Source organism: Chelonoidis abingdonii, chromosome 2 (genome assembly GCF_003597395.2).
Source record: "Chelonoidis abingdonii isolate Lonesome George chromosome 2, CheloAbing_2.0, whole genome shotgun sequence".
In the NCBI taxonomy this organism is placed as follows: Eukaryota; Metazoa; Chordata; order Testudines; family Testudinidae; genus Chelonoidis; species Chelonoidis abingdonii.
Genome location: NC_133770.1, coordinates 135,243,451 through 135,265,873, shown reverse-complemented (window position 1 = coordinate 135,265,873; position 22,423 = coordinate 135,243,451). Strand labels below are relative to the sequence as shown.

General features: G+C 43.4%; 1 protein-coding gene across 4 annotated transcripts in view; it reads right to left on the bottom strand.

Annotated features, from left to right (window-relative positions):
• The window catches only part of MARCHF6 (membrane associated ring-CH-type finger 6), a 123,648-nt gene that overhangs the window by 25,297 nt on the left and 75,928 nt on the right, over positions 1–22,423 (bottom strand). For all 4 annotated transcript variants that reach the window (XM_032796330.2, XM_075062675.1, XM_075062676.1 and 1 more), the window contains exons 18-22: positions 22,110–22,247; positions 7,326–7,527; positions 5,594–5,663; positions 4,147–4,328; positions 2,477–2,611 (exon numbers count right to left, since the gene is read on the bottom strand). In XM_032796330.2, the coding sequence (XP_032652221.2) occupies positions 2,477–2,611; positions 4,147–4,328; positions 5,594–5,663; positions 7,326–7,527; positions 22,110–22,247 (727 nt within the window). The remainder of the gene's footprint in view (positions 1–2,476; positions 2,612–4,146; positions 4,329–5,593; positions 5,664–7,325; positions 7,528–22,109; positions 22,248–22,423) is intronic.

Sequence of the window (22,423 nt, the reverse complement as noted above, 5' to 3'; positions counted from 1 at the left end):
TTTCTGAAGAGGCAGAGGGAGAGCCAGTCAATGAACATGTACAAAGGTTCAGAAAAGAGTTAAAAGACATAGATACAGTTCAGACTAAACTCAGGGACAGTCAGTCCAAACAAAAAGCATGATATGAACAACATACTTTTAAACAATCTTTTGAAATAGAGGACACAGTATTAGTATTAAGCCCTGTGGAAAAAATGCAAAATTCTTGGGAAGGACCTTTTGAGGTGATAGAAGTAGTGAAGGAAGTACATATGTTAAGAGGCATCATGGTAATGCTGTCCCACATTGTACATGTAAACAAACGTAAAGCTTATCACAGCACGGAAGCCATGGTAAACATTGCTGGCTAGAAGGGGAAACTGAGACACACACCTGAATGCTAAAGTGACTCATCTTTGGAAGGCATCAATATTTGCAGTGAGTTCACGCTAGCTGAAAAGCCACTATGAACATAAGAACATAAGAATGGCCATACTGGGTCAGACCAAAAGTCCAGCTAGCCCAGTATCCTGTCTGCCAACAGAGGTCAATGCCAGGTGCCCCTGAGGGAGTGAACCTAACACTGCAATATAAGTACAATATTTATGGTCAAGTGATCTCTCTCCTGCCATCCATCTCCACCCTCTGACCTCTACTCCGGGCTCCAGCCCAGGGTCCCTAATAGTATCAGCTATGGTAGCTGACCTTTTAGAAACAGGACACATACAATTCCCTGGTCTACTTCCCCACAGCAGCCCCCACTTCCTCAAGCTCCACTTCACCCTTACCTCAGGGCCTCCTTCCTTATGCCTACTATAGTGTGTATTGCTCAGTCTCTCCAGCAATGCAACTTCCTCCCACAGCTCCTGACATCCCGCCCACCTGACTAACTGGGAGGCATTTAACTAGTTTCAGCCAGCCCCTGATTGGCTTCAGGTGTCCCAATCAACCTAGCATCCTCCCTACCTTCTGGAAAGCTCTTAATTGGCACCAGGTGTCTTAATTGACCCAGAGCAGCTGACATTTACTTATCCTGGCACCAGGGATTTGTTTAACCTGAGGCTAATATATCTATCTCCCACTACTTTTCTATAGTCATCTGGCCTTGCCCTGTCACAACACCTAGTTATTGTAAGTAAATAAAAACTTGTTTGCATAGAAGTTAGAGATTCACCATCTCAGAATACTTTTTCTTACTTGGCAGATGCAGCTTTTACATGCTATCTTATAATGTGCTTAAAAGAGCTTATTCGAAGTTCAGTTTGGGATGAAAAAACACCTAGTTGTCACTGAGGCCTGGTCTACACTGGGGGGGGGGGGTGTCGATGTAAGATACGCAACTTCAGCTACAATATTCCCATAGCTGAAGTCGAAGTATCTTATTCTGACTTACCTCCCGTCCTCACGGCGTGGGATCGATGTCCACGGCTCCCCCGTCGACTCCGCTACCGCCGCTCGCTCCGGTGGAGTTCTGGAGTCGACTGGGAGCGCGTTCGGGGATCGATATATCGCGTCTAGATGAGATGCGATATATCAATCCCTGATAAATCGATCACTACTCGCCGATATGGCGGGTAGTCTGGATATACCTTTACAGCCCACAGTAACTCCACATATTGTATCAACCCCTTAAAGGATCTTTGCCCTCTTTTCCTAGTCCATCTTAAAATTGCTAGTCGAATCCAATTAGCAAGGAAATTCAGATATAACTGGATAATCTGGGACAACAGTTCCTCCTTATGTCACTTTACACAGGCAGGAGGTGAACAACCATTACTATTTTAAAGTACCGAGGCCAGGGAAATGGGCAACTTTAAGTTAGCATAAGGCCACAAAAATCCAGTAAAACCTTTTAGTGGGCCATTTTTTCTTAATGACTACATATTGTGTAACTCAGACATGTTTGCTACAATACAGCATGTTAATATACAATTCACCATGTATTAACAGTGTAAAACAGAAGTGTTCTTAACTATAAAAGCCCTTTACAGCATAACCTTTAAATAAAAAACTTTAAACACAAGTCTTTCACTAATCCCTTTTCCAGTGTGCAGAACAGCAGAGGATTAATACATGAAAACAAAAAAAAATAAACAACATCTTAAAGTTTTTTCTCTGCCTTTCCCAGTCTCTGCCTCTTCTCTGCTCCCTTATGGATACTGGTTCTCCCAGATGGGTTGTACTTAACTTATAGATGTCAAAGATGGGAGCTAAAACAGATCTTGTGAAAATCTGAACCTGTGATCCCAAAGAGCCAAGCAACCTCCTTCTGGTTTAACAGCGCTAGGAACCCCCATAACCCACTAGTTGCCTATTTTTCCTTTTTTAACACTACACATGGATAGAAACTGAAAAATGCTTTAATACTTAATCAAATAAGAAACCATACCTCATACGGTATTTATAAAAGCCTTTAGAGAACCTCATATTCCAGTAAAAGCAAGGAAGTGTTGAAAAGTCTGAATTAAATTAAAAACAAAACCAGCAATTAACCGACCTGCCATGGGTAGAATAGAGGTGTCTGATCCAAAGGAACTCTCAAAGGAGCAACAATTACCAGTTCAAACAGAAGACCAAGCAGAAGTGGAACCACACCAGCTAGTAGCACAGCTACTATCAGTGTCTTCATTATCTAAAACACAAAAAGTCTGATTTATAAATGATGCCAGACAGCTAGTTCTGGTCAAACCTGCACCTCTCAATTTCTCGAAGTTTAAAGCCTCTGTATGTTTACTCTTTAAAGAGAAAAACAAAAAGGTAGAAAAATTTGATATTGAATTAGTATATATGCAAAATTAAGTTCTGTTAACTGTAAATTACAATACACACCTGTAGTTACAAAATCTGTATTTTTAATCCTTTTTAGCTCAAAAAAGTAATTAACAGGATCCTCATCGATGTCCTCCTTTTTTTTAAACCACATACTCATATTTGACTGTCACAGGTATGGAAAGTACCCAATGACCAGTACTTAATCAGAAAGGATTCTTCCAATGTTTCCCCTCCTCCACAAACTTATGGTCAAGATGTGAGTTTTTTGTGTTATTTACATGTTATACAGTATTTGTTAAATTGATTAACTGATTCAACATACTTCTGTCCTTGAATTTTTTGCATATAATAAAAGCAAAGGCATCCTGATCTAATTAACATTGTCAGTGCAGGGGTGCAGAGGACAGACCCAAGAATATAATTTAGTATTGATATTGGCAATTTCCTTTGGCAAACTAAAGAAACTATAAATGAAGTAAAGAATGTGCTGATGAGGGAGACAGTTATGCATGAAACATCTATTAAAGCTGCTTTGTCTGTAAATATCCAGGAAGATGCAACCTTGAGTGGATCTTTCACAGGTTACTCCATTCCCCATGCATCTCTCAAATGTATCCACAAAGGGAAAAAATGTTACGATTCCAGAATTATAGAAAGGTTGAGTATGGAAATTTTATAACTAAAACCAACTGAGACAGATGAGGGCTTGCCTTGATCATGATGAAAACTTCCCTCAGTGTTATAAAGTCACTGCTAGCATAAGAACTATTATGAAAATTCTGTCTCATCATAACTGGAGAGGAAGTTGTGTTTTTTTAATGTATTCATTTCAACAATGCCACAAATTTGGTGATCTGAAAGAGCTTTCTGAAAATGTGCACCATGCAGGTACACAACATATGCCTGTACAAAACAAATGGTTTCCTATAACTGACAAACATCTCCAGTCTTATTTTCGCCACTTCACTAATAACATTCAGTCTCTAAACAGGTGAACACTTCACAATTTTCATCTGTTACTGTATATAGAAGTAAACAACCGTAAACAAATATTTCTTGAGATCATGTGACACAGGTTTTCACGGATAGTATCCTGTATTACGTTCACATTTAAATGAAATATAGTAGTTAAATAGTTAGTACTGTGGCACTCAAAGGACTGATTTGTTAACATTCTGTTGGAATACTGATTTCAACAGAACAGTGATTACTGTTCAAAAGTCCAAACACAGATTGAGTAGATTTAGGGGTAGGGGGCTGGCGATCAAAAAAGAAAACATAATACAAGGTGAGTTTGAGAGTAGGAGGAAGCAAGTATAAATCTCATTAACACCTAAAAAAGCAGAATATGCTGTTTGATAATATAGCAAAAGCTTTCTTCTATCAAGAACTTACCATGAGGGACCATTCTTTAACCTTCTGAAAAATCACTCTGCGACCTTGCGGCATCCATGCGACTAGAACTGTCACCGCCCGAATGGTTAGCCAGCAGACATAAAGACCACAAGCAGCTGTGTACAGTTCATGGATTTTGGCTGTTCCCGTCCAAAATGACATTAACCAACGGCCAGCAAATACTAGAAATGTAGAGACTGATAAACATACTAAGACTAAGTAGCAAGATTATTTTACCTATTAGTGATGGATGACAATAACTATATAGTAAATTTGCCTCAGTCTTAAACCCAATGTAAAATATGAGTTTTCAAAATCTTGTGCTGAGTTCACAAATATTGCAAATTTCAATTGGTTTGTTATCTCACATCCTAGACAAAAACAAAACATCCAGTTAGGATTCACAGATTTTAATTTCAAGTTTAAAAACAAAGCTGATGGTTCAATCTCAAAATTTATGGCATTCAATTCAATCTGTGACATTCAGTCTAGCACAGGGTTTCTCAGACTGGGGTCCCCGCTTGTGTAGGGAAAGCCCCTGGCACGCCAGGCCAGTGTGTTTACCTGCCCTGTCCGCAGGTCCAGCCGATTGTGGCTCCCACTGGCTGTGGACAGCTGCTCCGGGCCAATGAGAGCTGCTGGAAGCGGCGCGGACTGAGGGACGGGGCAAGTAAACCATTGTATTCTGATCACCTGTTACATGAGGCCAAGATCAAAGGCTCAAGTTGTATAAAGGAAAGACTGAACTACTCATGGTTGTTCAGGTTCTGAATCTGAGAGTGTTATAAACTTATAACCACAGGAAAAACTCAGCTGTGGGTTTTGAAAGACCGACACCTACTAGGGTCAGAGGCTGGAGTTCAGGTAACCTCTGGTAAGTTTTTTAGTATGCATGAAGGTTCTTTTATTATTTTAATGTTTTCTGTAATGCTTTCACCTTAAGAATAAACATGCTTGCTTAGAAAGAGCAATGTGGTAACTTGTAATTGTAGCAATTACATTAGTCATAGTCTCTGGAGAGAAAAGAAAGCACAGACACTGGCCTTTTAGACCGTCTGGCTTGCCAGAGTTATCACACTGTATGCTAGGCAGGGAACTGTGCAACCTGGAAAGCCCCTGGTTGGGAGGGAGACACACACAGGTCTTTGCCCAACAGGGGTAAAAACTGAAGAACTGGGAGCCTAAAGTGGGTTCCCTCTAGGAACCATGGAGAGGGAATATAGGTGCATCAGTCTCCCTTCCACTGTACTGACATTTGGATAAAGATATTGTTTTTGATTTATGCATCTGTCATTTTGAATTTAGAATATTACGCTTTCAAAAAGGTTAAAAAACACATTCCCAACCTTTTTGTGTGATTGCACAGTTTTAATTTTAAACCGACTACTGCCATAAATGTATGTATGAGGGTGTTTGTTTTAACACAGTATCGTAGCATAAAACATACCTGGTAATGTAAGGCAGATAAGACTGGCAATCAGTAATGTTATACACATGAAAACAATCAACAGAAATATCTGAAAGACAAAATACAAAGGGAGACAGTTAACAGAAAAACTGAAAGTTGCTTAACTAATTGTTAGTAAAACAATAAAGAATCAAAATATGCATCCATTTAGAAATTAGTAGCCTAGATAGTAAATGCAATACATAAAATTTCTGTTCCAGTTATTTTAGTTCAGCTAGGAGAGCAGACTGTCAAACTTGCTGACTCATTATTCACAGGATTCTGTTGTCCCCACAGACTCAGATATTTGGGTGTTTCTAACTCCATTTGCTATACAACTCTGATTTATTCACCAACCAACCTGTATAAAAATGAGCAGAGGTACCATGGAAAAAACAGTATTTAATTATGTCATCAAAATATTGTAGTGCTAATACACAAGGCAGCAGAGCTCAAGATTCACAGCAATCTTTAGAATTTCTCATCTTTTGACACTTTCACTTTGATACTTTAATATTCTATGCCTTGGTTTGGGCATTTTGATGTTTTTCTTGTTTTTAAAACAAAAATAAACAAAGTTCCATCTGCTACAGCAACCTGGGGGACAGGAGAAGAACACCATCCTACGCAATGTTCTGCGAGGCAAGGACACCTGTGTCTCCTTTGAAATGCATGTGTGTCACAGTTCCAGGGTTAATTGCACCTCTGCTTCCTCTGTGGTCTGCTCCAAGACACCCCTTTAGGTCACCCTTGTGAAACTCAGAAGCTCTCCACAAGCTTATCTTCAGCTCTGCAGGAGAAAATCTCTGCTTCATACTATGGACCTGACAAGTTCTGGTACACTTGGCACTACTAAATGAAGCTGGTACAGTTTCAGCCCTCTCTAGTGGTAGCTCTGAACAGTTTAGACTCCTTTGATGGTTTACTCCCAGGTACATATATGACTTTTGCTTAAACTGAAATTTCAGCTACCATCGGACCAGCTAACTTAGATGACCTGTAGATTAGTCTACAAAGGCAAATTCATTGCATGTAAAAGTTCATACTAAAAATTAAGAAGTCAAGGTAAGTACATTTGTAAAAAATTCAATTTCTAAAATACATGCACCGCACTTCCAGTGTCTAAAGCTGACAAAACAATCTCATCAAATATTACCAGAGAGGAAGAAAATACATTGGCTAAGTAGTTTAGACACCACTTTTACAATTCCTTGGTAGTAGTAGAGGTCCTTTTGATTATCTATTTGCCTTCTTAAAAAAAAAAAAAAAAAAAAAATTATATATCTCTCACACACACCTACACTCACTCTCTCTCTTCCTCCTACCTCTATAATTAAAAAAAACACAACACTACAAAAACAAAGCTGAGCATTCGTATCTCATCATGGATCACAATGTGTATGGGATCTATAATAACTGGATGCAAGAGAGCTGGTTATATATGTTTCAAACTGAAAAGGTTATATTAAAGTCAGCTACATGAGTATAAGACATTTGCTAACAAAATATACAGAATCCAAGATACTAAGTAAAGTGGGGGCCCTAATTATTTAGCTTCTAAAAATGATGCTACCATCAAATCTTCCTTAAAAGATATCCTATGTTTTTTAATTTGCTTATATTACTGTAGTTCCTAGGAATCCTAGTGATGGACCAAAACCCACTGTATTCTATGTTTGTACAGCACTTAGCAAAAAGATGGTCCTCTCTTTAAAGGATTCAATCTACCTACCCTGAGTGGGAATTTTAAAGGCCTACGGTAAGGCTGGAAACCCACAGGTCCTCCTTGTTGAAGTATGGCTTGATGGGCTGCATGAAGACCTTCTCCCACAACTGGAATGGCATTGTTATTGCGAGCATGCTGGTTATTAGGTTGCTGGTTTGCATTGTTCTCATTCTCTTCCTGGTCTCCAAGTAAGTAAGAATGGAGGTCCCTGTGGCATAAAATATGAAATGATTGTGTAACTTCCTCTGGATTTGTAACATGAATGAAAACCTAGAAACGTGTTCTATCCATTGTTTTTTAAATGTAAGTTAGAACATACAAAGCTTGGAAGAAAAACAATTTGGGTACAGGTTAAAAAACAGTAGCAGCACAGCTACAATCTAAACGCACTGAATTATTCATCTGATTATTTAAAAACAATATTGGTTACAAAAATGTCATGAACAGAAGAGGTAAACTCTGTCAAAATCTCTGCTAGTGTTAACAGGCACAGCTCCACTGATGTAAGAGTTCTCACTTTTACTGCTATTGTGAGATTAATCCACCCATGTAAGGAACTAATAGGACAACAACATATTAACTCACATTGTGAAAAGTACCTTCAGTGTAATAACTGGAGAAGAGTCAACATGGTTTTTGTCTAGAGAAATCATGCCTCACCAACCTACTAGAATTCTTTGAGGGGGTGTAACCGTGCCTCAGAGGGTCACAACTGAGGATGCCAAACTCAGGACAAACCGCTGAGAAATAGGGCAAACACAACCCAAAACTGGTGGTAATTCATCCCTAAGATATACCAAACCAGCAACAAAAGTAAACTTCTGTTTCACCAAGCTGGCTAACGAGAAGCCATAAAAGCAGTTTCCTTAGGCATTCCAGTTCTTATGTCACCACCAAAAACAATGGATTTAGAGATGAGTGGTTCTCTACAACCAGTCTCAATTAAATAAAAGGCTCTTCTGATCCCAAACAACCAGCCAAACACCCAAGTCAATATATCACTCAGATCTTACCCAAAAAAATCACGCTGATCCCAATTCTTTAGTATCTAAAATCTGAAGGTTTATTTATAAAAAGAAAAAAAGGTGAAAAATAAAATCGGTTAAAGGAATCAATTACATACAGTAATGGCAAAGTTCTTAGTTCAGGTTTGCAGCAGTGATGGAATAAACTGCTGGCTTAAGTTAAGTCTCTGGCTGCTTCCCAATCATTGGAAGGTCCTCAATCCATTGGTTAAAATGCTTCCATTAGTATAAATTTATAAACCAGAGGCCTGAGCAAGAAAGAGGCTGGAGCACAACAGAGGCAAAATGGAGGCGTTTCCAAGGCCTTTTATATCTTCTGCCATGTGGAGGGAATCCCATTGTTCTTACCGTGGAAAAGTACAGTAACAAGATGGTGGCTGGAGTGATGTGGACAAGTCACATATCCATGCATTTCGCCTAGTCATTGCAGGAAGCCATTACCTATACTCCAGACAGTACATTTGCAGGACATTCCATTCAGTGTAGATGGGCATCTTTCACTGTCAGTTAAGTGTTTCTTGATGAGCCACTTAATTTAAATAGTCCCTCCAAGATATCCTGGCTAACTACCTTGTGGGCATTACCCGAGGAGCAAACACCTGAAATCCAGGTATAGAGCCAATATTTGTATCTTCAAATACAAAAATGATATATGCATACAGATAGCATAATCGTATTCAGCAAACCATAACCTTTCCATAGACCTCTCACCTGCCACATTTTGTACAAGATATTTTGCAAGTATATAATAGTGCAATAACAATAATCTACCCCATCATATTTTAATTAGATAACGTCACAGGGGGTCAATAAACATACGGACAAGGGGGATCCAGTGGATATAGGGTACTTAGATTTTCAGAAAGACTTTCACAAGGTCCCTCACCAAAGGTTCTTACGCAAAGTAAGCAGTCATGGGGATAAGAGGAAAGGTTCTCTCATGGATTGGTAACTGGTTAAAAGATAGGAAACAAAGGGTAGGAATAAATTATCCGTTTTCAGAATGGAGAGAGGTGAATAGTGGTGTCCCCCACAGCTCTGTTCTGGGACCTTATTCACAAATACTGTTCAACTTATTCACAAATGATCTGGGGAAAGGGCTAAACAGTGAGGTGGCAAAATATGCAGATGATACAAAACTTCTAAAGATAGTTAAGTCCCAGGCAGACTGCAAACAGCTACAAAAGGATCTCTCAAAACTAGGTGACTGGGCAACAAAATGACAGATAAAATTCAATGTTGATAAATGCAAGGTAATGCACATTGGAAAACATAATCCCAACTTTACATATAAAATGATGGGATCTAAATTAGCTGTTACCACTCAAGAGATCTTGGAGTCACTGTGGATTGTTTTCTGAAAACATCCACTCAATGTGCAGAGGCAGTCAAAAAAGCGAACAGAAAGTTGAGAGAACAGGAGTACTTGTGCACCTTAGAGACTAACAAATTTATTTGAGCATAAACTTTCGTGGGCTACAGCCCACTTCATCAGATGCATATAATAGAACATATAGTAAGAAGATATATATATACATACAGAGAACATGAAAAGGTGGAAGTTGCCATACCAACTCGAAGAGGCCAGTTAATTAAGATGAACTATTATCAGGAGACGGAAAAAAAACTTTTGTAGTGTCAAGATGGCCCATTTCAGACAGTTGACAAAAAGTTGTGAGAATGTTGAGAATCATTAAGAAAGGGATATATAATAAGACAGAAAATATCATATTGCCCCTATATAAATCCATGGTACGCCCACATCTTGAATACTGCATGCAGATGTGGTCGTTCCATCTCAAAAAATATATACTGGAATTTGAAAAGGTTCAGAAAAGGGCAACAAAAAATGATTAGGAGTATGGAATGGCTTCTGTATAAGGACATTAATAAAACTGGGACTTTTCAGCTTGAAAGAGAGACAACTAACGGAGGATATGATAGAGATCTATACAATCATGACTGGTGTGGACAAAGTAAATAAGGAAGTGTTATTTACTCCTTCACATAACACAAGAACTAGGGATCACCAAATCAAATTAATAGGCAGCAGGTTTAAAAACAAACAAAAAAAATGGTTACTTACCTTTTGTAACTGTTGTTCTTCGAGATGTGTTGCTCATATCTATACCAGTTAGGTGTGTGCACGTGCACGGCTGTTGGAAACTTTTCCCTGGCAGTTACCCATCAGACCTGCTGTGAAGCCCCTTGGAGTGGTGCTGGTATGGCACTCTATATATGACCTTCCCGGCCCGACTCCCCTTCAGTTCCTTCTTGCCAGATATTCTGACAGAGGGGAAGGTGGGGGGAATGGAATAGATATGAGCAACATATCTTGAAGAACAAAAGGTTAGTAACCATTTTTTCTTCTTCGAGTGCTTGCTCATATCAATTCCAGTTAGGTGACTTCCAAACCTTAACCTGCTCGCCAGAAGACAATGCAGTATGACTGCTAGCCATCATCATCTCCCATTTATGTCCACGCGCCCTCAGCCGACCTCACTGAGGCCAGCCAGGACCACACGTATCTGCCCAGGAGCCCCCGATCGACCTCACCAAAGTTGGCCAAAAGAGCACCCAGGAGATGACGACAATGGCTACCAGTCATAGTGCACCATCTGCTGCCAAAAGGCAATGAGCTGCTGCTGTGTAGCAATGCAGTACCATGTCTGCCAACACCCAGGAGACATACGGTGATGATGAGCTGAGCGGGCTCCATGCTTGCCATGGTATGTTGTGTGCATGAGTAACCCTGGAAAAAAGGTGAGAAATGATTTATTGCCATTGCTTTCACACGGGAGGGAAGGGCTGACATTTACCCAGAACCACCCGCAACAATGTTTTTGCCACATTAGGCATTGGGAGCTCAACCCAGAAGTCCAATGCGCAGCGGAGACTGCAGGAACTGTGGGATAGCTACCCACAGTGCAATGCTCCGAAAGCTGACGCTAGCCTCGGTACTGTGGATGCACTCTGCTGAGTTAATGGTCTTAATGATCTTAAGTGGGGACACACAATCGACTGTATAAAATCGATTTCTGAAAAATCGACATCTATAAATTCGACCTAATTTCATAGTGTAGACATACCCTAAGTCATAATAAGCCCGGACACACTGTGATCCAGGAGATCTGCTGGGAAGAGACTGGCAAACCGTTCATCCGCACTGCTATTGTAATGAACAACTGGGTTGTTTTTCGGAACAGCTTTGTGCGATTGATATAGAAGGCGAGCACCATCCTAACATCCAGCGTGCAGCTGTTGTTCTTGAGGGCTGTTGTGCAGCTTTGGATAGAAGACTGTCAGGAAGATGTCCTCGCTAATATGGAAGTGGGACACCACCTTAGGAAGGAAAGCTGGATGAGGTCTAAGTTGTACCTTGTCCTTATGAAAGATTGTGTATGGAGGCTCAGAGGTGAGGGCCCGTTGTTCAGACACGTCGTGCTGAGGTGATAGCCACCAGAAAAGCTACCTTCCAAGAGAGGTAGAGGAATGAACAAGAAGCTAAAGGCGCACCCATGAGGTGGGAGAGAACTAGGTTAAGGTCCCAGGCCGGGATGGGGGGCTTCATCGGGGATGTATCTTCTCCAAAATCGCCTGGGTGAAAGGCCGAGATGGCCACAAGGTGGAGCTTGAGAGAACCAAACACTAGATACCAGTCTTTCAGGTACAGAAGATAGTCCAGGATACAAGGAATGGGAGCCTGGAGCGGGAGCACCTGCCTTTGGGTGCACTAGCTGGAGAACCTCTTCCATTTTGCCCTGTATGTGGCCCTAGTAGATGGCTTGCAGCACTCCAGAAGTATCTGCCTCACCGGATCCAAACAGGCAAGCTTTGCCTGGTTCAGCCACGGATTCTCCAGGCCATGAGGTGGAGAGACTGAAGGTCTGGGTGAAGGAGGCAACCGTGGTCCTGTGTAATGAGGTCAGGAGTGAAAGGTGTCAATCCAGGCACTGGTACGGTTAAGTCCATGAGGGTGGGGTACCAGCACTGGCAAGGCCAAGCTGGGGCCACCAAAATGATCTCCCCCTTGTCCCTGTGGACTTTGAGAAGCACCTTATGGACGAGCTGGAATGGCGGGAAGGCGTATAGCAGCTGACCGGGCCATGGAATCATGAACGTATCTGCGATCGAGCCTGGGCTGAGACTCCTGATAGAGCAGAAGGTTGGGCACTTGCTGTTGGCCCATGTGGCAAACAGGTCGATTTGGGGAAACCCCCAACTGCAGAAGATGGCTTGGATGATGTCCAGGTGAATCGACCACTCGTGCATGAGGAAACGTCTGCTCAGACTGTCTGCCAGCATGTTCTGAACACCCGGCAGGTATGAGGCCTGGAGAAGGATGGAGTGGGCTAGACAAAATTCTCACAGTAGAAGGGCTTCCTGACAGAGAGGAGATGAGTGGGCTTTGCCTTGCCTGTTTATATGAAACATGGCCGTGGTGTTGTCGACCAATACCGCTATGCAGTGGTCCTGCAAGCGAGTCAGACAAGCTTAGAAGGCAAGGCAGATCGTCCTGAGTTCTTTGATGTTGATATGTAGAGCCAGTTCCTCTACTTGCCACAAGCCCTGAGTTGTCAGGCTTCCGAGATGCACTCCTCAGCCCAATGTGGATGTGTCTATGACTAAAGTCAAGGTGGGTTGGGGTGGGTGAAAAGGACACACGGAGGATCCAGCCACTACCATAGGGAATCGAAAGGGTGCCGAGGGATGGTCAGCACCATGTCCAGACTGTCGTTGCCCAGGCGATACACAGATGCAAGCCACGCTTGCAAGGACCTGAGTCGTAACCTGGCATGTTGAATCACGTAAGTGCAGAATGCATATGGCCTAGCAGCTGAGACACTGCCTCACCGTGGTGGTTGGGGGACGCTGCAAACGCTGCTGATTATCTGCGAGAGGGCAAGAATGCTTTCACTTGAGTTGCATCCAGAACAGCTCTGATGAACTCTATCCTTTGAGCTGGGGTGAGCACCGATTTGTTGACGTTGAGAATGATACCTAATCATTAGAAAGTGTCTCTGACTATCTGTACCTGCGATTCCACGAGCAGCCCCGAAGGAGCTGACTGGAGATTCTGAGAGAGAGACACCCCCCGCCCCCCGTTGAATAAATTCTCCTTCCAAACAAATCAAGCCGTTTAGCCTCTCTTGATTTGGGTGCAAGGGCCTGCTGATCTTGCCACTCTTTTTCATTTACTGCCTCCACCATAAGAGAGCATGGGGGGGTGGGGCGTGAAGAGATACTCATATCCCTTAATGGGAACAAAGTATTTATGTTCAGCCCCCTTGGCTGTAGGGGGAATGGAGGCAGACGTTTACCAAATAGTTTTGGTGTTGGATTGAATAGTTTTTATAATGGGTAAGGCCACCCTAGAGGTACCCTCTGGTGCTAGGATATCATACCATAGGGTTCTCCTATCGACCACTTCCTCCACCTGAAGGTTCACATTCAGGGCTACTCATCGGAGGAGTTCCTGCAGGGCCCTGTAATCCATGGGTGGTGGTCCGGACGTTGAAGTGCCTGCCACCACCTCATCAGGGGATGATGAGGAAGAAGCTACCGGCAGGACCAGTTCTGTGGTGGCCTCTTGATCCTCGGAGACCAGGTCCTCAGGAGCATCGGGTGTAGCCTCCACAGGCAGATGTGGGATTGGGTCCAGGTTTTGTGGAGGGTCCTGGGGCAGGCAGCTGAGAGTTGCCTCTGGGAGGCGAGATGCCGAACGGGAAGGCAGTGGGACGACAGGAGGGGCACCCTGGGCCTGATGGTATGCCCAGGGGTCCAGAATTGCCACTAAGGCTGCCTTTGGGGCACTGAAGAGTCCTGCCTTAGGAGGGCAGAGCGATCTTGAGCGGGATAGCCAGGGGGGAGCGGTGTGAGACTGCACCAGAGGCATCCTCCTCTGATGGACTGAATGCATGCCGTGAAGCATAGTGAGGCCTCAGTGTCAATCGGAGCTACGTGGTACCACTCCAGGAAGTGATGGCGGGATGTGGAGCAGTGCTATGAAGTACAGCAGTGCTGCGACGTGGAGCCGTGCCGAGGCAGGGAGCGGTGTTGCAATCAAGGATGCTGCCGAAGTGGAGCAGTGCCAGTCTGTCGAGCGATGCCCGGAAGGTGAGTGGCGTGCAGACAACGGTGCCACGAAGTCACAGAGCGGGACCTAGACCTCGAGTGGGACCATGACCTATCCGCCGATGACCACCTCGAGCGGGAGCAGCTCTGAGTGTTGGGGCTGCGGGACCAGTGCCGCAAGTTGGACTGATGCTGCGAGTCAGACCGGTGCGAGGCGCCGGCATGGCGCCGGTACTCAGAGCAGCGCCGAGATCTGGGTCAGGGGGCAGATGGACCCAACATGGCAGGCTTGCCTCTGGACAGTGCTGGGCCTCAAGGGAGTGGGGGCTTATTCCTTATACTGGGAGACTTAGATGCCGTCATTTCAATGAGCCCCCTAGCGGCTTAGAAGAGGTCCGGGGTGGAAGACACCATAACTTCCCCCACATGCAGCCGCAGTGAGTCCAGGAGAGCAGTGCTTCCTGGAGAGACAGCGGCCTGTGACGATTGTGCCCGGCCTGAGGCCCCTTCCCTGAACCGTCCCCGCTGACGGGACTTCCCCTTGGTCTGTTTCTTATGGGCAGCCAGTGAATGAGAGCGGTGCCGGGGAGAGCACTTCTGGGGCTTGAGGGACCAGCGGCTCCTGGGTTGGCGTGCCGCGTTCTTTCTCGACATCGCAGGAGGAGCACTCTGCACTGAGGTGCTTGGGCCGGGTCCTGCTGCGGATGGAGGGCTGACTCCATAAGGAGTTGCTTTAGGCGAATGGGTAATTATATACAGTGATCAGCAGAAGGGCTAGGGATTAGTGGGACACTTGCAAGTAAGAGACCACTGTTCCAACAACCATCACTGGCAGTAAGAAGGAACTGAATGGGGGGCGGGCTGGCAGGGTCATATATAAAGTGCCGTACCGGTGCCACTCCAGGGGGGCTCCACGGTCAGCCCAATGGGTAGCTGCTAGGGAAAAGTTTCCGACAGCCGTGCATGTGGCGAGCGCACTCACCTAACTGGATTTGATACAAGCATGCACTCAAAGAAGGAGGAAGTATTTTTTCAAACAATGCACGGTCAGTCTGTGGAACTCTTTGCCAGAGGATGTTGCCAAGACTATAACAAGGTTTAAAAAAGAATTAGGTAAGTTCATAGAGGATAGGTCCATCAATGGCTATTAGCCAGGATGGGCAGGGATGGTGTCTCTAACCTCTGATTGCCAGAAGCCTCTGTTTGCCAGGGTCACCTGGCATTAGCCACTGTCAGAAGACAGGATACTGGACTAGATGGACCTTTGGTTTGACCCAGTATGGCCGTTTCTTATAGTCTTAACCTTTGAACAGCAGTTTAGAATTTGTGGACAAAAGAAGTCACAGGTTCTAAAGTGTTTTCCCTACAGGTATACATTTTCTTCTATCCCTAATAAGTCTCAGTATTTAAAAAAAGCTACAAAACCACTCAAAATTGTCCTCGCAGCAGTCTGAGAACATCAGTACCCAGTATCAGTGAACCTGCGTAGAGAGGGATGCCATCTCTGTTATGCAATGTCATTAACTGGCAGGACTTTATGGGGGTCTGCTAAAATCAAATACCTATTATGTATGTTCAGAAGCAATTTTTCATTCCCCACCTCCAAATCTAGCAAAACCTCCTCCTCAAACGACTGCTTACATAAAGCTCCAAGCTTCAGACAACTCTGATAACCCCATCAGAATGTGGATTAAAAATGGTAATTAAGTTTTTTTCACCCTTGCTTAATTAAAAAGTGGCTGAAGGAATGTTTATTAGAGCCATCTCTACTGGTAACTGCTACAACTGAAGATGCGTAATAGTTCCCATTGTTATCTGCCCAACTTGGTTCTCCCCTCCATCGCCTACTTTCCATTGGTTTTCATCTTTGGGATGAGTTATCCATGTTTTGACTGTATCAGAAGGTGAATTCTTCTATTAAGTTGGAGCTAAAAATCTCATTTGTTTTTCAGGCATGTAAAACTGAAAAGATTATTGCAATGAGGAAGAAAGTATCTCATTCTCCATCCCATTCTCAAGCCTCCACAAGAATAATTCAGTCAAGAAAAAACCTTCAAACTTGAAATATTATGTGCATGCCCCTAAATGAGCAGTAAAGGCTTTGGGGAGTGCAAGTACACTTTGTTATGTCAAATTATGAAACAGTCAAAAACTACTAAAACAGAACAGTTCCTTACCCTACAGTAACTGTGGTTCTTTGAGATGTTGTAGTCAGTATGGATTCTTAGGTCCACGTGCATGTGTGCAAGCTCAGAATCTTTCAAATAGCAGAGTCCAGTGAGGCCACACACATGCCCTTAGCTTCCTTGATCTTCTGTGCAAAGGCATAAAAAGGTGGAGTCGAAGCAATCCCCACTCAGTTCCCTTGCAATTCAAAGCCCATGAGTGACTGCTGAGGACTTGGAAAAAAGTGAGGATGAAGAGTAGGTCATGGGATCCACACTGATTATAACAAATCAAACCATCACAATTACTATAGAGTTAGTACCCATTCCTTCTTTGAGCATTAGTCACTGTAGGTGAATGGTAAGCAATATTAACTTAGGATGGTGTGAATGAGGAATATCAGCTGCATCTTCATAATGAAGGAGGGAGGGATAGTTCAGTGGTTTGAGCACTGGCCTGCTAAACCCAGGGTTGTGAGCTCAGTCCTTGAGGGAGCCATTTAGGGATTTAGGGCAAAAATCTTTCTGGGAATTGGTCCTGCTTTGAGCAGGGGGTTGGACTAGATGACCTCCCTGAGGTCCCTTCCAACCCTGATAGTCTATGAAACAGCTTGGCTCTTGAAGCAGCCAACTGTGGCCATAAATAGAAGAAAATCCTCTATAACATCATGGAACTCTAGGTTTGTCCAGAGTGCAGAGTTTCTTCCCCTCTCATGTGGAATGAGATCTTGGGAAGAAGAATACAGGTTGGTTTAAACGGAACTTGGAAATCACCTTGGGAATTTGGGATGAGGTTTTAGTATCACTGTGTCTTTATGGAAATAAAAGTACAGGTGTTCCACCATGACTGTCTGAAGTTCGCTCACCATTCTGAGAGTAAGCTGGTGAATGAAGCAGTCCACAAGCTTTAGAATGATGACGTTGAGGTCCCATACCAGAGCAGGTCTTCTGACCAGTGGGTAAGCATGCATTAGGCCCTTGACATATTGGGATACCATTGGTATGAGAGAAGACTAAGACCAAATGTATCAGTCGATGATATGCAGAGACTGCACCTAGATTAACTTTGAGCTAAATGAAAGTCCAGAATGTTTTAACTGCAGCAAGTAGTCCAGAATCTTCAATATCAGGGCCTGCAATGTGTTTAGGCCATTGAGGGTTGTGCATATTGATTATCCTTTTCATTTGGAGGAATAAGCTTCTCTTCTGCTCTACATCAGGATTTCCTGATTCTCCATGGCACTCAACCGGTCAATATCCAGGCTGTCAGGTGCTGTGACTTCAGGTCTGGATGGAATCCTTGACAGTTTGAACGTACAGAGTCTCCAGGATCAGGCCTTGTCTTGTTATGATTCAATTAAATTTCAACTAAGTTGTGTATGGATCACTAGTGGAAGAGAAACACTTCTTTGATCTGCACTATGATCATCTCAGGGTATGTCTTCACAGCAACTGGAGACCTATGGGGCATTTTTTGTAACAGGTTCTTGAGGAAAGATCCCTGAAATAAGGAAGGGGACAAGGAAAGGAATTGGATGGGGGTAGCCATGGGCAATGGTGATGACCATTAATTCTTCATCTAATCTCTGAGCACAACTGACAGAAGAGGGGAAAAGCGATTCCTAAAAGTTGGCTGCAGTATAGGCTTGACACAACTGAGCTCTGAATACTCCTGTCAAACCTGCTGACTCAGAGCAGGCTTGTTGTACAATGGAGGACAACAGGCGACTACTGGTGTAACAGGATTTCTTTCTGGGCAAATATTCTGGTTGACAATTGTGGGAATAAGACTGTGTTCTTTGCCTTTGTGGGAGCTGATCCCAGAAGGGCTTACTTAAGGTGTGGGATAGTACATCCCTAAAGATCTCAGAATTGCTCTCAAATTTTTGAGGGAAAGGAATGCCTGATCAGTCCAATTGCTAATGAGCTTCATGCCCTGAAGGGTAGGTCATCTCTCATTATCTGGACTTCTTTTGGAATCCTAGACATTTATAACCAGGAGGCGCAGAGCATTTGGACTCCTGTAGCTATGAATCAATTGGTCATATCTGACTCATCCACTGTGGCTTGTAGCACTGTTCTTATTACTATCTGCCCCTTCCTTGACAGTATGTCTCAGCTCTTCCTTACAATTTTGCAGGAGCCTTAATAGGAATGGGGTCACCCTTGCCCACATCAGAAAACTATTTTGCCAACAGGGCCAGGAACTTCCTGTGAGGCTGTCATAAACAGATAAGAAAAGTTAATAGCACAGAAGTACTTTATATCTCTTTGACTATAAAGGGTTAACAAGTTCAGTAAGCATGGCTGTTACCTGACCAGAGGACCAATCAGGAGACAGGATACTTTCAAATCTTGAGGGAGGGAAGTTTCTGTGTGTGCTGTTTAGCTTTGGTTGTTGTTCACTCTGGGCTCAGCAGGACCAGACGTGCAACCAGGTTTTCTCTCCAATCTCCTGATAACAGGTTTCTTTATTAGATTCCAAAATAGTAAGTACTTAGATGATTAAAGCGAGTTTAGGTTTATGTTTGTCTTATTTTGCAATGTGCATTTGGCTGAAGGATTTAATTTGTGTAATTTGGCTGGGGAGGAGTTCAAATTTGTTATTTTTGCTGAAAGGATTTTTAATTTGATTTGATTACTATAGGCTGGTGAGGGTATTCCCAGTGTTATAGCCTGAAAGACTCTGTACCTATTCCATTTTTTAAAGTTACAAAGATAATTTTTACTGTTTTTTCTCTCTTAATTAAAGTTTCTTGTTTAAGACCTGATTTTTTTTTTTTATTCTGGTTGAGACCCCAGGGGACTGGGTTGGATTCACCAGGGGAATTTGGTTGGGGGAGAAAGGCAGGGGAAGGGGGAGAGAGAGGCTAATTTCTCTCTGTGTCAGGATTATTTGTCTCTCTCAGGGAGAGTCTGGGAGGGGGAAGAGAAGGAGGGAGAGTGAATTGTCCTCTCTGTTTTGTGATTCAAGGAGTTTGAATCACAAGTGATCTTTCAGGGGAACCAGGGGAGGGAAGACCTGGAGAGGCAACGGTGGGGAGGGAAAGGACTTTCTTTCCTTGTGTTAAAGTCCAGAGGAGGTCTGGGTTCTTGGGTTCCCCGGGCAGGTTTTGGGGTGAACCAGAGGCGTACCAGGCATGGAATTCCTGGTTTGGGGCAGGCTACAGGTTCCTAAGCCGGTATAATTGAGCTTAGAGGAATTCATGCTGGTTAGCCCCGATCTTGGGAACACTAAGGTCAGAGTGGGGAATTGTTACCATTTGAAGAGGCATGAGGAGGGCCTGATGAGTAAGCCTTTTGGCCAAAAGTAGTTCAGTTTTTCGGTGGGGGGGGGGGGGGAGCGGAAGGGCGGTGGAGGTGTCCTTATCTGTGGTGGATCTAGTCTTTTCCTGGACCACAGACACCACAAGCGACTCTGGTGTCTGATGCTTATAAAAAAATTCAAAGCCTTTGGATGGGACTTGATAACACTGTTATACTCAGTTTGAAGTAGGAGAAAGCAAGGCTGAGGCGTGCCACAACCCAGCAAGGCTGGGTTCAATATACTATGATTAGTAGCACAATCCCAGTTGGGGTTGAGGATATCGAACAGAGAACAAACCTAAGATCGTGGTCGCCTCAAAGTCCAAGATTTCAGCAAGCTATCCTCAGGAGCAGGTCTGGAAGGCCCTAAAGTCATTGACGGTTGGTGTCAGGTCAAGGCAGCTTCATTTGGAAAAAAGGAGGATTAGGCAGGGAAGACAACTGGAGCGTTTCCCAAGCCATTACCTCACAAGGACACTTCTCTGGTCCTGTGACAGGGATCTGACTATTGATGCCAGATGAAGAGTGAGACCTGCTTTTCCCAGACACACATGATAGGTCTCCACTCTGGGAAGGTGGGCCCCAACAGGGCCACAAAGGTAAATTGTGCAGTTACTGGCCAGGCTGTGATTGGCCTATCCACTGTCAGCTGTGCATCAGTGCCAGATATGGGACACTTCCAGAGCCCCTCTTAATGAACTATTCTGGTCTGATCCCATGCATGAATTCAGGGAAGAGTGGCTTGGACATGGCGAGGAGAAATACATCTCCAGGAACAGCCATGCCATTAGATATGGGACCAGTACTGATTCTGCTTGTATCAAAACAAGCAGCAAAGGCAGTTCCTCAAAGGCACATCTTGATATTGGGAAAGGCTCAATGATTGGCACCAGTGGTGTTGACATCAGCATCAGTACTGTGGTCTCCAGAGTCTTTCACAGCCAATGCTTTGCTCCCATCCCTCAATGCTAATGAAGGTTTAGACGACCTGCCTGTGGAGGAATACTATGGGTCCTTCTCATGAAATGAGCTTGTTGCAAGCTTTGAGCTGTGCTTACACATGGTGAGTGTATGCTGCTTGGCATCCAAAGTGGATGATATGGGTGCTAGGTCTCTTTGCCCCAGAGTTGGTACTGATGCACTCAGCACTGAAGGATCATGGTGCCAGTTCCATGGTCTCATTTTAGATTTCTGCTTACTAGAACCAAAGGCATGGTGTCTGGTTACCAAAACACTTACTGTATATAGCCTCCTTGTCTCCAGCGGAGGATGTCTCTTCTCCAAGATCATATAAGACCTTTAAAGATTGCTTCAAGAGACTTAATTTCAAATACACATCTCTCAGTTTTCAGCTGTGAGACAAGAAGTGGTAGATGAAGCACTTGTTGGGTGATGTGCTCTTCCAAGGGAGAAAAAAACACCTGCTGAGACCACTGATTAAAGACATATGACTGTCGCACAATGGACTAGATTTAAACCCTGTGGGTTTACAATAGGCCATACTGGCAGTCGGTGTGAAGTGCCTCACCCTTCTGTACGGAGAGGTTGTATAGGAGAATCTCGTCGTACTTTTTTCTGTACGTGAGCAATGAAAGAGAAAAAGTGACATGGTATTTCTTCACAAAAGGGTTAAGATCGAAGCTCAAAAAAACTATAACCCATAGGACACTGTCCAAGTTCCATCTCTGTCACGGATGGTAAGAGAGAACTGAGGGAGGCTCTCAGCCACTCCAACCTTTATGCCCTCACATAGGAGGGCTTTCAGGGTGGATTTATTTATATTTTTTGCATGGATTAAATAGCACCAGAGAGGTACACATTAATTTTGCTCATATTTTCCAAAGAGTCTATGGAAGAAGAAAGCAACAAAAATTTCATTCCGAAAAGATAAACACAATGGAAAGCAAAACACAGAAACAGGGACAATAGAAATTGCTGTTCAGAGTTAGCTATATCATTTTTTACCAAGCGAAAGTTGTATTAGAGCAGCAAATACAATTAATTTCAAAGGCATATTCTGAAGTTGCAATACATGTTCAAGGATTCACTGTACAATAATTTGTTCTATATAAATTTTCATGCATCTCTGCTATGCACACATTTATGTATCAAGTAATCCATAATGCTCCAGTTCCGGTATCTAGCCAAAGAATACATTTCTTCCACATTAAAAAGGCTAAAATGACAAGCCACATAAATGATATTGGCTGTTTACTTACAGTAAGTACCCAGCCGTAACAGTCCATGCTCGTACAAGACCTTTCAACCACTGTCTTGTGTGTCCTTGTTCAAGCAGAGCTGGCAGAACCACCTGAAGCAAAAGCAGCTCCAGAGAAAGTTCGCTCACTGGAGCATCACTAGAAACAATGGGAAAGAACGAGGCAGCAAACATATAAGGACTATTCTAAATTTTTATGAATTTCCTACAAACATTTTAACAAACCAAAACTACTATAACCAAATATCTGACTAAACGAACAGCAAAGGCTGAGTAGGATTCCATCACAGACAATTCTTAGACTTTAATAGCCAA